The 13,798-nt window shown below is 44.4% G+C and overlaps 1 protein-coding gene across 1 annotated transcript in view; it reads right to left on the bottom strand.

Moving 5' to 3' along the window:
* The window catches only part of ZNF804B (zinc finger protein 804B), a 210,962-nt gene extending 203,762 nt beyond the window's left edge, over positions 1 to 7,200 (bottom strand). The window contains exon 1 of the mRNA XM_015281605.4: positions 6,546 to 7,200. Within this exon, the coding sequence (XP_015137091.4) occupies positions 6,546 to 6,890 (345 nt within the window). The 5' untranslated portion in view covers positions 6,891 to 7,200. The remainder of the gene's footprint in view (positions 1 to 6,545) is intronic.
* Between the last annotated feature and the right edge of the window lie 6,598 nt (positions 7,201 to 13,798).

Genomic DNA, 13,798 nt, shown 5'->3' with positions numbered 1-13,798 from the left:
CCTAGGATGATCAAACTAGAATGTTAATGGTATCCTTGTGTGTTAGGTTGGGAATTCCAGCTTCTGCAGGCCCATTTATGCATCTGTACTTATCTTTGCCATTGGGTTGTTCCTGTGACGAACTTCATTTGACCTTTTAAATAAATTGCCCCAATACATGACTTTTTTTTCCCCCACTGTTGTACCTGTAAACAAACCTTTCACAGTAATATCCTAGATCTGGAGCTCTAAAAGGATTACAGCTTCTGCTGTATGTTGTAACAAACGCAATGCCCTGGCTTCGAGAGTGGAGACCCGCAGGGCATCACAAACGTGTCCATCCAAGGAGCAAGGCTTATACACGTGGATAGAAAAATAAAGCAGCAAAACTAAATCTCTTACAGCATACTACCAGTGGCATTTTAAAATAGCCGTATCTCAGCTGGTAGCTAAAAATATTTTGCATTTCTATTTTTCCCTCAGAAAAATCAACATTTTCCCTCGGGTAACAGTTTTCCACACTCTTCTTAATGCATCCTACAGGTCTGCTAATACTAGTGAGAAAAATGACATCTGCAGGTAACAAGGACTTCAGCCTTTTAAAATAATCAGTTGAAATGTAATAAAAAGCCTTAACAAATGTTCCTGAAAAGTTCTACATGACAAAAAAAAAAAAAAAAAAGAGAGAGAGAAACCCACCTTGGAGCCAAAGGCTCTATCAGGGAAAGCCGAGTAGGAGAAAACACCAACTTCTTGACCATTCTTTGAAATCTCTCTTCCTTCTCCATTTAGCAACCTCTCACAAGAAGTTCATTCTTTTGATGATAGTTTTTATGCAGAGGATCTTATCTCAAATGAAGGTATCTGTATTAACGTATTGCTACACCCTGGGTGAGTAAAACACGGTTGAGCCTCGAGTGAGGGTACAAATGGATGTCACAGCAATGTCTCAGATTGGAAGTAATGGGCAAACAAGCATTGCCACATGCAAAATCAGAAAGAAATCAATCTAGGTTTAAGAACTCACTTGAGGAACCAGTAAAAATATTAGACTGCTGGAAGGGCACAGTAAAACATAAAGCACCTGTTTAACATTACAGCTAATTGTTGCGTAGGAAATGGCCCCGAAAGAAATTGGTTGAAGATGATTAAATTTGATTGTAATGTTATATAGAAAGTGTGAGGCCTGCTGACTGGATCAGAAACAAAATATGCTCAAAAGTCATAGATAACAAAAAAAAAAAAAAAAAGGTTTAATACAAGGCATAAGCAGCAATGCTATATGCTAGAAGTATTTTCTGAAGGTTTATTTTTGCCCTCTTGCATTGCAGAAATTCACAGAAAGCACAGAATAAAGACCATGAAATCAGGAAGTTCACCTCAATGTTTAGTGTGGGCTCCGTGAACGCTTGTGTTCTCCAGCATGCTGGAGCCACTACGGTGGGCAAGAAACACATTTAGCTCTGAGATACGAAGTGCCCAGAAGCAGTGAGATCAGAAAATAGGTAGAAATAAGGTGCCTGTCCTCACCCGTGTCTCTCCGTGTCCACAATGCAGGGCACCTGGCAGCATCTCAGCATGCCGCACCTGCCCCACTCTCAGCACAATGCAAGGGTTCCCCCAGGCAGGAGCCCACTTCTGCACCTGGCAGCTCCCAGACATAAAAGTGAAAGCATCATTTTCTATTTCCTTTCCTCTTTCTCCCTCTGTTTTTTTTTTTTTTTTTCCTGTTTCTATATTATTTTTAGTACAGTTGTTTTGCTTTGTTTTGTTTCCCTTTCTTTCCATAGGAACTACTCAAATCCCATTGCTTATTGGAGCCTCTGGTTCACTACTGGTCACTTCATACTATATCTCTCAAGGCTTTGCTTTCTCCTCTAGGCGGCTCCTCCAGCAGTGCCCACAGCACAACTCTGTGCTTTGGAGAGTTCCTCTGCCTTTGGAGCTGCTAGTGGCACACATACAACACTGAGGAACAAGAGGATTGACATCAGTGACTCCTAGGTTCCATGGTCTTCCAGCTGATCACGGAGGCTCCCCCCTTTCAACCTGTGGCCACCCAGACCACGTTTCACAATTTACACCACATCAAGTAACCTCTGAATTACTTTCTCACAGCTCTGCCTGGCACACTTCTCTCACTGGTGACAAACACCAGACTCCCATTATCTGCTCCAGACTCATCCACACTGGTGTTTTCCCTTTAACTTAGACAGATGCTTGTGCTATAGCTCTGTTGTTCTCTGCTTATGGTCCCTAATTCCTCTGCCACCCCTTCATTTTCTAAGGTTTCAAATACCCAGTGCTGTTATCTGCTGTGGAGAGTAATGAGGTGCTGCTCAGCACTGGTTACACTTGCTTTAGTGCTGGAACAGCATGTTTGTGGCTTGATATCAACTAAACAGTCATTGTTTCCAAGTAGCTGCGAGGGGCTTATTTATTGCTATTGGAACCTCTGAGCTCAGGGTGAGGGCTGTGCATTTGAAAAGCCAGCTCTGTGCAACACAGCAGCACTTCCCACCCCCAATACCCCACAGAAATTAGGCAAACCCTAAGTGCAGTGGAGCAGCTGCCTGACAGACTGCTTAGAAAACGGTGTTAAAAAGTATGTGAAAAATACTGTATTCAGCTGAAGCTGCGGGGAGCAATGGAAGGAAAATAATTAGCCAAGTCAGATATTGGCTAAGGCACTGGGTCTTCTGAGCCTTCTATTTCCTTCATCGTACAAAGGGATCTTTAAATAACTGGTAGTAAACGAGGCTTTGTTTATATCTCACCTTAAAAAGCTACAAGCAGAGCTGTGCACCCTAATAGCATCATTGGCTCTGACGTGATTCATAGGCAAGAGGGCCATCTGCTGAATTCCCAGCACCGCTTTCTGTTGTATCCTGCAAGGTTTTACCTGGAAGTTGCACAGCTGCGTCCCCTCCAGCACCGGCAGTGCCAGGCAGTGAGGTGACAGCACACCTCCAGGCAGGCCTGGCTGCAGGTGAGCACTGCAGCACATCTGCCCTGGCTGCAAAACTACAGCCAGCAAGTGAGCACAGCAATCCACGTCAGGCTCAAAAATCCTGCAGACAGTATCCCAGCCTGAAATGCATGCAAAAGCTCTGCGTCAAAATGCATTTCACTAAGTAGAGATGTCCAGAGTGAGAAAACTTCCTACTGCTTGCTCGTAATGTGGTCACGAACAGAACTTTTCAGGCAAAAGCTAAATGCTTAAGCATGGAATCACCTCTCTACAACAAGCAGTTCCCCCCTCCCACTTACTGCCCTTTCCCCTCGGCAGTGCTGGCACCACCCTGTCCTGACAGGGACACTCAGGACTCACTGAGAATTGCTTCTCATTCCACTCTTCCTAAACTCATCACCACATACTTCAGAACCCAACTTCCCAAGTAGTTTTTCCTACACAGAGAAATGATCAGGGGAAATGTGGAGTTTTAAAGAGCCCTCATAACAATGTCGCCCCAGGTCAACATGTGCAGATGAAGTGCATTATCTTTGTAGTCTTCATATGGCACTGAGGGAGGTGGTTTAGTGCTATTGCAGTGATGGGTTGATGTTTGCACTTGGTGATCTTGCCTTTCTCAACCTTTATGATTCTATGCATCTTTGTTCTTGGTACTGCTACAGCACACGGTCTCTCTGTACCAGAAAGATGGATCACATTTGTTTCCAACGCAATAATAGCAAAGAATGCTAAATAAACACTATGGAAGCATCTAGACTGAAAAATCCTTGTTCACATAGCCATGAAATTTTATAAAGGTACTTAAAATATTCACCACTGTTCTCATTTTGGAAAGCATAGCCTTAAGTCTACTGACATTTCATGGACTGTTAATACAACACTTTAAATATAGAAAGGTACACATTATACATTAAAAATTTTGTAGACTCATGAATAAGATAGTCCATAGTATACAAATAGAGGATTGTTTAATGGTAGGAAATATAATCTTTGAGGTTACTTCCAAGGTTAGCACTTTAAAAATGGCTGTTACACATAACCTGTATCTTCCCAAGGTAGAATCAGGAGTTATTAAATGAATTGTAGAATGGCCTGGGTTGAAAAGGACCATAATGATTATCAAGTTTCAACCCCCCTGCTATGTGCAGGGTCGTCAACCACCAGACCAGGCTGCCCAGAGCCACATGCAGCCTGGCCCTGAATGCCTCCAGGGATGGGGCATCCACAGCCTCCTTGGGCAACCTGTTCCAGTGTGAAATAAAATAAATAAAATAATTAAACTTAATCATAAAATTATTAAATATTAACAAAATAAATGAAACAATTAAACAAAAAAGCACAGGATATACAAATAAATGCCACTTGTTTGGGACCTACTTAGACACAGAAGTGGTCGTAAGTTTAACTCATAGCGTACTGTTAAAGAAAATACAAAAACTTTGAAGGTGTGTTTGTATGGTGCTCTTTGCAGGTTGTTTTTATTTCTTTTCATTTACTTTCTCATGCTGAAAACAGTTTTATTACCTCAGTTATTACTAAATTCCAGTATGGACGACTCCCACCTCCATAAGATGAGAACATACTCAGGTGCTGTGTTCAGTGTTCCCAGTCCTGAACACATTGATGAGCAAGAAGTATATGGTCTGGAAAGTTGAAAGTTTGTAAGCACATAGAGATAACTCTGGAAAATCACTACTTTCAGTATGTAAGAGTATATGATCATCTAGCTTGCCAACACAGCATTCCTTATTTTTCACCTGAAACCTGGACTCCCCTATGAAAATATATGAAAACAGCATATATAAAAGCAGTAGTAAAAGCTAAATACCAAACACTTAAAAGTAAGAGCTCTAGATCTACAATTACCCAGCACCAATAAAAGGCTGATCTACCACACACCTGCACTCACACCACTACCCGGAGCTCAGCCCAGCACCCCAAAAGCCTGACTGGCTGCAAAGAGTGCTCACTAAAACAAAAGACCAAAAAAAAAAAAGGAAGGGGATGAATAGGTGAAAGTTTCCCCTCAGTAGTACAGAATGAAAGCTAAGGAGTGCTAAAATTCAGGGTTTCTTTTCTATATAAATGGTCAAAAATCATGTAAAACGTCCCAAAGTCTGGTGATGTTAATCTGAAAACCAAGCGGTGTTGCTCCTGGCTTCAGGCTCAGGAAAGCTCACAGGAAAGAATGTCCCTATGTAGGGAAAGAGACCTGAGCTTATTTTCAACCTTTTCTTTTTACCTTTTCCACTAAACTCTCGAGTTGACTTCAGACTAAAATACTTCAATGCTGAGCAGGATCTATTTTTTTATGAAGTAAATATTGTTTCTTGATAAGAAAAATCAAAACTATTTTCTGATCTTGTATTTGCATTTAAAAATATATATATGTTCTCCCATCAGTTAAAAGAACTGTCTCAAAAATGATGATTTGTTAACAAGATCAGATAATTACATTCATCTCATGAAGCATTTAGGCTGAGGGGAGCTGTGCACACTCACTACGTAGGTAGAAAGAAAGGCAAAGAAGTCGGGAAGTGAAGGATGTGAGACATAACAATGTCTGTGGGATAATATCTCCCGACACTTGAGCAGGGCTTCGGTTCTACTGCGTACAAACAGCACACAACACGCAGCGCAAAGTATTTCCAAGCACGCTTCCTCCCACTTTAGACCTTTGATGTTTTTCACCTCTCTCCCGCTCTGACCGCGACCCCACCGCGTTTCGGGGGGTTCCACGCACGAGGTGGGGTGAGGGAGAGCGGCCACAGCTCAGCCGGCGCCGTCCGGCGGTACCGCGGTGCTGTGCCATACCGCACAGCGAGGAGCAGCAGTGAGGGAGGAACCCGCGGGCGTTGTGGGACACCGGGGGGATTTCAGACGGAGAAGGAAATACCGGTCGCTTTGCTTCGTCCCATCACCGAAAGTCAAGAAACAGAAAGCACAGACTTCATCACCACCGGAGGTTTCCTGAAGGCGTTTGGAGTGCGGGCGCGTTGTGGGGCACTGCCAAAGCCAAAGGGCTAGGCAGCGGGATGGGGGCATCCCCGGCACCTTCGGATTGCGGGAACGAGAATGTCCGGAGCCAGGAGTGCTCCACAGACACGGAGCACGTTCGGTCCCGGCCGGGGAGCGCTTGGGATGCTCAGCGCCCAGAGGAGAGGCTGCGACGCACCGCTCTCCCCCGACCCCAAACGCCTCTCGCGACCCGCAGGGACATCACACCGCAGCCCGGCGGCTCACCGCTCTCGGACGTCCCCAGACTTCCCGCACCCCATGCCCAGGCTTCGGGCTCCCCGACACACAGCCAGCACGGGTACGACCGCAGCATCAAAACCCGGGACCAGGCACTGAATCGCCACACTCGAAGCCTTCCCCAGCGGCCTCCCCCAACTTCCCCGCGGAGCGCCGGCAGCGACCTTTCCTCCCTGCCTCCCTCCCTCCGTGCGGCGCCGCAGCCCCACGCCCGCCCCTCCGCGGGGACCCGCGGCCACTTCCCCGCTCGAGAAACTTTTCCACGCCGCCCACCCACCCCGCGCCGCGCTCCCGCCGCCGCCGCCCGCGTGGCCGTGGGCCCCCGCCCCGCTCCTACCGTGCGGGGGGCAAGTGAGGGAGGGAGCGCGGAGGCGGCAGTTACCGGCGAGCGAGCGCCCTTCTTGCAGAGCGGTCCCCTGAAGACGCCTTTGATGCCGCGGTAGTGCCCGTTGCTGAGGTGCCGGGAGCTGATGACCAGGTAGCACGCCATGCGGGGCCCCGGGCGGGCCGCCCGCTCCTCGGCGGCGGCGGCGGCAGCGCTACCCCCGGCGGAGCGGGAGCCCGCATGAAGGAGCGGGCGGAACCGCGGCAGCGATCTCCCCGCCGCCGGCTCATCCAGCGGCCGGCCGAGCGCTGCCAGCAGCAGGGCGATGCGCGGAGGGCGGCAGCAGCCACAGCACATCCGAGGGAGCGCGGAGGCCAGTCCGCATGCTGCTCCGCTGGCGGCAGGCGGCCCCGCGGAGAAGGGCAGCGCGCAACTTGCACAGTCCGCCGCCGCTACGGCCCTTTCCCTCCCTCTTCCTCCTCCTCCTTATTCTCCTCCTCCTCCTCAGAACAGGCCGCTGGCAGGCGCGATCCGGCGGGGAGTTTCTCGGCGGCAGCTCCCCATGGCTCTTCCCTCCGGCCGCCCGCTGCCTGCAGCCCCGCGTCTTGCCGTGCCGTGCCGTGCCGCAGCCGGCGCCGCGCCTCACTCACCTCCGCCGGCGGCGGGCGGGGGCGGCGCGGGGCGGGGGCGGAGGAGGGGTCGGACCGTCCGGGGGCTGGCGGGTCCGGGGAGATGTGCCCGAGCCCCGCGATCCGACGGGTAAGGGGACCCTCCTCCTCCTCTTCCCTCTCCTCGCGCAACTTTCCCGCTGCCGGGGGCACCGCGTCCTGTCCCCTGCTGCCCTCCCCGTCCCCTCGGCCTCCTCTCTCCCGGCCCCCCACGTGAGCCCCGCCGCCCCGCAACATGAGGCCGGCCGGACGGGCGGGCAGCCCGCGGACGGTCACTGTGCTGCACCCCAACTTCTGGCTGTACCCACCCCCAGAGCACTCGGGTGTACGATGCTGTTTGTGACCTGAGTGATGTGCGGGGAACTGCGAGTAGGACATGCCTCCAGCGCTCAGCGCTGAAACAGGTTGTTCTTCGTCCTTCTGCAAGAGGCGCAGTGCTGTGCGCTCAGGGCTGGCAATGCAAGCTCAGCTCCTTTTCAGCAGGTCACAGGTATTGTCTCTACTCTGTTACTTGCTAAGTCGATGAAACTAAGTCGATAAATCACCCGGCGTTCAGAGTCACCTGCAGATCTATTTCTTACAGGTAGATTACTTGAAGCTGCAGATAGCAAGCATTTTAGATCCTTCGTTTCAACCCGGGAAAGCCTGTGTTTTCAGCTACTTAGTGAATGCAACTAATTTTAGCCTCAAAAGAGCAATCTTCCTATAAACATAACAGAAATTTAAATTAAAAAGAAATTCTCACACGAGCCTCTGAACTGTATAGATAAAAAGGTCATGACAAATCAAATGTCAGCTTTTGGCTGTATATGTAAAATAGTGCTGTACAGCCTTAGTATAGAATGCTTCACATACTATATAAAATTTCACTATGTGTGTGTGTACGTATATGTAAGCCAATAATCAAATCTATTATTGCATACTTAATGAATAACTATATAATGTTACAGAGAAAAGAAAATATGTGTGAAGTTAGAATAACCCAAGGTGGGAGTAGCATATTGAGCACATCCTTTATTAACCATATATCATATATAACAGATTTCAAACATTAAAAAAAAAAGGGGGGGGGGGGGGGGGGAGGGGAGGGGAGAGGAGAAGAGAGAAGAGAGGAGAGGAGAGGAGAGGAGAGGAGAGGAGAGGAGAGGAGAGGAGAGGAGAGGAGAGGAGAGGAGAGGAGAGGAGAGGAGAGGAGAGGAGAGGAGAGGAGAGGAGAGGAGAGGAGAGGAGAGGAGAGGAGAGGAGAGGAGAGGAGGAGAGGTAATGTGTAGCTGTGCTGTGGACTCATTGCCGAAGGCCATGGTAGAGGGTAGAAGGCAGAATAGTCACATGGCTCAGTGCAGTCAGGCTCTGTGGCCCAGAAGCAGTGCCCTGCCCATAGCAGATACGTGCAGGGCTTTCCTCAAGTAAGTCATGAAGAAAAGTAACTTCTTAGAAATTACACCACCATACTGAAAAAAGTTCACAGCTGTTAATTTGGGGGCAGAAATGAGCTGTTATGATTATTTCCTCCTACAAGTCCCGCAAGGGAATGGCTTGAAATTTAGCTTTGTTGGCATATAATTTACAGATTTTGTTAACTACAAGTTTCTTTTTGAAATTCCTCCTCCATGATCCTGTTAAGGATTATAGTATTAACTTCAGATTGCTTTGAGCCTGCAGCTTGATTTTCTGACTCCAAAGTGAACACGCAGTTCTGGAAGCGAACACCAGCGTCTTTACTCTCTGACAGTGCAGCAAATTTTCGAAAACTTTGCTTTTATATGCTGCAGAACAGAAAGAGAGTTTACATCCCACCCAAACAATGTGCAAAGAGGCCTCAGTTCCTCTTCTGCTGGGAAGAGATGCAGAAATTCCTCTATTCCATGGAGCTGCTTTTGTCCTACATCTTCTACAGAGCGTCTACACACAGTGTGGCTGGCCAGCATGCATCACCTGCAGAGAAGCTGCAACAAAAGCCAAACTCTGCAAGACCTTCACTGTAGTCTAAGGATAGTACTTTACTCCTTAAACCCATAGAGTCTTACATAGTTCATTTACTAAGGCTGTATGAAAGGGAAATGATTTGCCCCAGAATAAACTGCACAGTACCCATTTTATCCTGCTGAGAAGGATGATGTGCTCAATTGACTCTGCTGTGAAAAGTAGAAGTTATTTTAGGCTCATGTCATTTCGCCAACTCAGGGGAATAGCTACTATGACCACCAATCTAATTTATAAACAATCTGTAGAACAAAAGCCTCAGAAAATGAGATTAAGAGTTGTCAAATGGAATGATTAAATAATTATAACACTCCCTGAGTATCTCCCCAACTCTCTGGAGATGCTGCACCTTCTTCCTTCTCACCATAGCTCATGTGGAAACATGAATGAACTGTTGGTAGTTTCAGCTGAATTCAGTCCTCCACTGCCCCAGACCTCATAAGGCAATTTTCATCTGAGCACAGTGGATGTAAAATAGTACCGTTTAGAAAATGATGATTTCTTTGCAGAAGTGTTAGTGACTTTTCAGGATGCCAACAAGTAGAGAAGCAGGTCAGCTGTCACTTACAAATGATGATTAAACTAATTAAATGTTCTCCAGTTCATCTATCCCCTCAGTTTACACACGTTTTTGCCATTAATGAAGACTACTTAGCATTTATTGCCCAAAAAAAATCTGTAAGCTTTTTCTTATTATTCTTTCTAGGGATTGTCCTCAGTGCACAATGTGGTGTCAAATTGAAATACCCAGTCTAGCCAGAGCCACTGCTTCTGACATACAAATATAATGTGAAAATCAGGCAGCAGAGAATGATATTAATATAATCACATTACTTTTAGTGGTTGAGCTAATTCATGTGTTACTTTTTGGCTTTAGACAGTACAATGTAGATATACACTTAAAACTCTGTCTACACTGTGAATTTCATTTAAATTTTATTTCAAGGATTACTCCTGATACGAGTTCCAGTTGTGCACAAGTTCCATCACTCTGATATTATCTCCTGTACAGGTAAAGCCTGCATTTATTGTGATTTGCTGGATGCCAACATTATTGCTTCTCAGGCCTGAGAGTCCCAGTCCTAAAATGTTTTTTCCCAATCCCTAATTGTGCTCAGAAAGAACAAAGACACCCTTCCTCATGCCTCGAAATATGAGAAAACTCAAAGAGCACAAAGAATATCTCTTGGCACCACACCTCTGCAAACTGTACTATAGCAATCAAACAAGAACAGAGGGTGTGTAGACACACAGCTTGAATGCTGCTTCACAGTCTGGTTGTTCTTGCGGAGGTAGTTTAGCGGAAGAACCCAAATGAAGCTAAAGGAAGAACACCCCCTGATACTGATGTGTTTTTTTCAAGCGGACTTCCTGAATAAGTGAGAACTTCTTGGCAAGACAATCTGGGTATAAGAATACACAATGAGGTTCCTGACATTTAGCAGCAATGTCTTAGCATAGCTTTACAGCATAGATTCTCTTCAGATGTAATGGAGATTTTAAAGCTATAAATCAACTCCTGGCAATACAAGAAGATCTTTGGGTTATAATTGTTTAAACTACACAATTGTCTGTCTCCAATTCCTCTATCCCATGCTGCAATGTGAACACAGCATGCCAGAAATAGAGCTATAGTGGTCAGTCTTCAGTGAGATCTGGAGGCACTCAAGGCTGGGCTGGATGGGGCCTGGGCAGGCTGATGTGGTGGGCAGCAGCCTTGTCTGCACCAGGAGTTGGGACTGGGTGGGCTTTAAGGTGTCTTTCAACCCAAACCATTCTATGACTATGATTCTACGCATACTATGATTCTATGATTCTATTACCTCCATTCTAGTGATCCAAAACTATATCTGATTCCTTCAGGTGAGAAAAAAACTCCTGCCTTGTGAAAACTGATGACAGTTCTTGAAGTCAACAATCAGTTTCTCTAGAAATGTTTAGTTAAATGTGTCTGAACACAGTCATAAACTCTTACAGAAACCTAGAAAATGCTCTTACATTAAATGTCTTATTATTCCACCTAAAGACATAATCTAACATACTGTGTCCTAATTCTTTGTAAATTAGAATGATGCTCATCACTGTTGAAAGTTTGATTTCTTTTCCTCACCGCAGCTCATGTTTGAGGAACATTTTGTAAAGTTTGATTCTTGTTTAGAGTTCCAGGCAAATATAAAAACCAAAGGTGATCTGTCTTGTGTAAAACCTCTGTTTTGCTTTCAGTGAAACGGCATCTTCAAATGTCTGCTTTTGTTGTTATTTACTTCCTGCATTGTTAATGGTACTGATTGCACTTTTCCTGAAGTAAGCTTTGGTAAATTCTTCATTTTATCTGTCTTTATTTCTTGAATTAATTTAGATTCTTTTAGTCCTTCCTTATTTTATTTGACTTGAAGTAAACTGATACTGCTTATCCTGACATTTTTAATCCCAGTCTGCCTCTTCTTATCTAAACAGTAGTTACATTCCTCTTATGAATCACTTATGTAAGCAGCTTTCTATTACACAAAACTTGAATCTGTCAAGTTTTATATGCTTGAAGCACTGATGCCTAAGTTAGTCTACTCTCTAGTTCATGTAGAATCAATGGCAACATTTTATTTTGGATGGAGCTTTTTGGAACATCTCAGCACTGAATGATCACTTTATATATTGCACCTTGCTGATAACTGAATAGCCAGCAAATAAAGCAGTCTTCATGATGAGCAAACCAAAGTGCATGTGTATACATCAGTGAGGAGTGGTAAATCATGCCCTACTTTTCGTATGAGCCCACGCTCCACTGGCTTTAAGAAAGTCATATAGTTGAACAAGAATATCATTCAAATAATTCATCTTTACTCTAACATTTCTTTGATATATCTCTCATGTGACATTCAGCAACCTCTCTGCATTACTTTCTCTATTGCTAAAAAGAGGCAATATAATGTTTACCTCAAAGTTATTAGGAGAGCTACTTGATGAATGTTAATTCTTACCAGAAGATGTTGAGGAAGATTGATGACTTCATAATCAGTTAAAAATATGCAAGAAATCTGTTGTTTTCAGGAGGTTTCTGGACACATCATTCACTTAAGTTAATAAATTAATTGAATTAATAAGACTTTAATTCTGTATTAACCGAGGCTCAATAGTTCCAGAGTGTGAACAGTAATGTAAAGACATCTTTCATTTTCTATTCAAAAATATTGTTATGTGGTTTCATCCTACTGTTAGCTGCATTCTCTACATAATTAAGGATGGACATAGAAAGAATGATGTCAAGTAGCTGCTGATATGAAAATTATATAGCAGAACTCCAATTCTATTTCTGTAGCAAATCCTTTTTTCAAGAAAGGTGATACTTGAAAGAGATGAAGGTGCTACAGTGTTTTCATACACTTGCCAATTTATTATGCTTGCATAAATATTTAATACATCAATCTCTTTCTAAAGGAAGAACATGGTTTGCATTCCAAGTCATATCATTTTATTACATTTACTTACTTGATAAATCTCACCAAAACTTTAATTACTTGAAGGGCATTCGCAGGAGTCTTTACACACATTTTCCATTGCTCATTGATGGTCATCAGGCCGATCTCCTGGGCTGAGCGCTGTATGTGCTAGTGGCCTTAATATCCAGAAGTTGAATAAAGTTATTGCTTTTTATTATTAGGAACTAGAGCTGAATGTTAAATAGAGAACTGCTATTCCCAAATGACTTTAAAAAGGATGTAAAGAGAAGGAAAATATTGTTTAATCTCTCCATCAATAGCCATGTTATCTACAGACAGACAGTGAGGATGTGGGAGTATATTTCATCCACAGAATCACTAACTTCAATAACCAACATAACCACATCTGTGAATCATTTTTCCTACTAATACTTGTTTTCCTTGAGAAGTGCTCCAAAGGCTATAGTGAAACAGGCCAGCAACAGGAGAGGATCCCTCTTGCAAAAGAAGAGCAAAAACAACTTTCATTGCATATATTTAACCATTGGCAGTATAAGGTGTTTCCTTCCCCCTGGTATGATCTTCAAGGGTAATTTATTTGGATTGCCTCAAGGAACACACTTACATGTCTGCACTAGTTGTGTGCCAATACATGTAACACCTACAGGAATTCCATGGACAAATTCAGCTTGACAAGTCAATATCACACTATTTGTCTTGCAAAAGCTTTGCAATAAGACATCCATATACTGTCAGCACATTGTTATCATTTTTTCTCTGGCTAATGGACTCTCAAGCGAAGTTAGTAATAGAAGATGTCACACTACTTTGTAAAAAGTAGTAATGAGAAATAAAAAGTAAAGAGAATTCACCTTGGGAAAAGAGAGGGCTGAGGAATGTTCAAGATGTCACACAAGTCGGATAAAGATCACTCATCTGGGAACTTTATGCATTGGGTCATAAGTAAGCAGCAAGTAACTACAGACGGTTTCTGATGGAGAGGACCACTTAGCATGGCACTTCACTGAGCCCTTCTAGACACAGAATGGCTAGGAGAAAGTAACCCTTTAGAATGAACAGAAAAAGAAATAATTGAATGTAAAGCCTGTAGAAATGCCAGGGATAAAATTTAATTTGTTTTTTGTATATTTTATATATACACACATAAACCTATTAC

The sequence above is a fragment of the Gallus gallus genome, chromosome 2 (genome assembly GCF_016699485.2).
Source record: "Gallus gallus isolate bGalGal1 chromosome 2, bGalGal1.mat.broiler.GRCg7b, whole genome shotgun sequence".
NCBI classification, from domain to species: domain Eukaryota; kingdom Metazoa; phylum Chordata; class Aves; order Galliformes; family Phasianidae; genus Gallus; species Gallus gallus.
The sequence above is the reverse complement of the archived record's forward strand: the minus strand, read 5'-3'. Positions and strand labels throughout refer to the sequence as shown.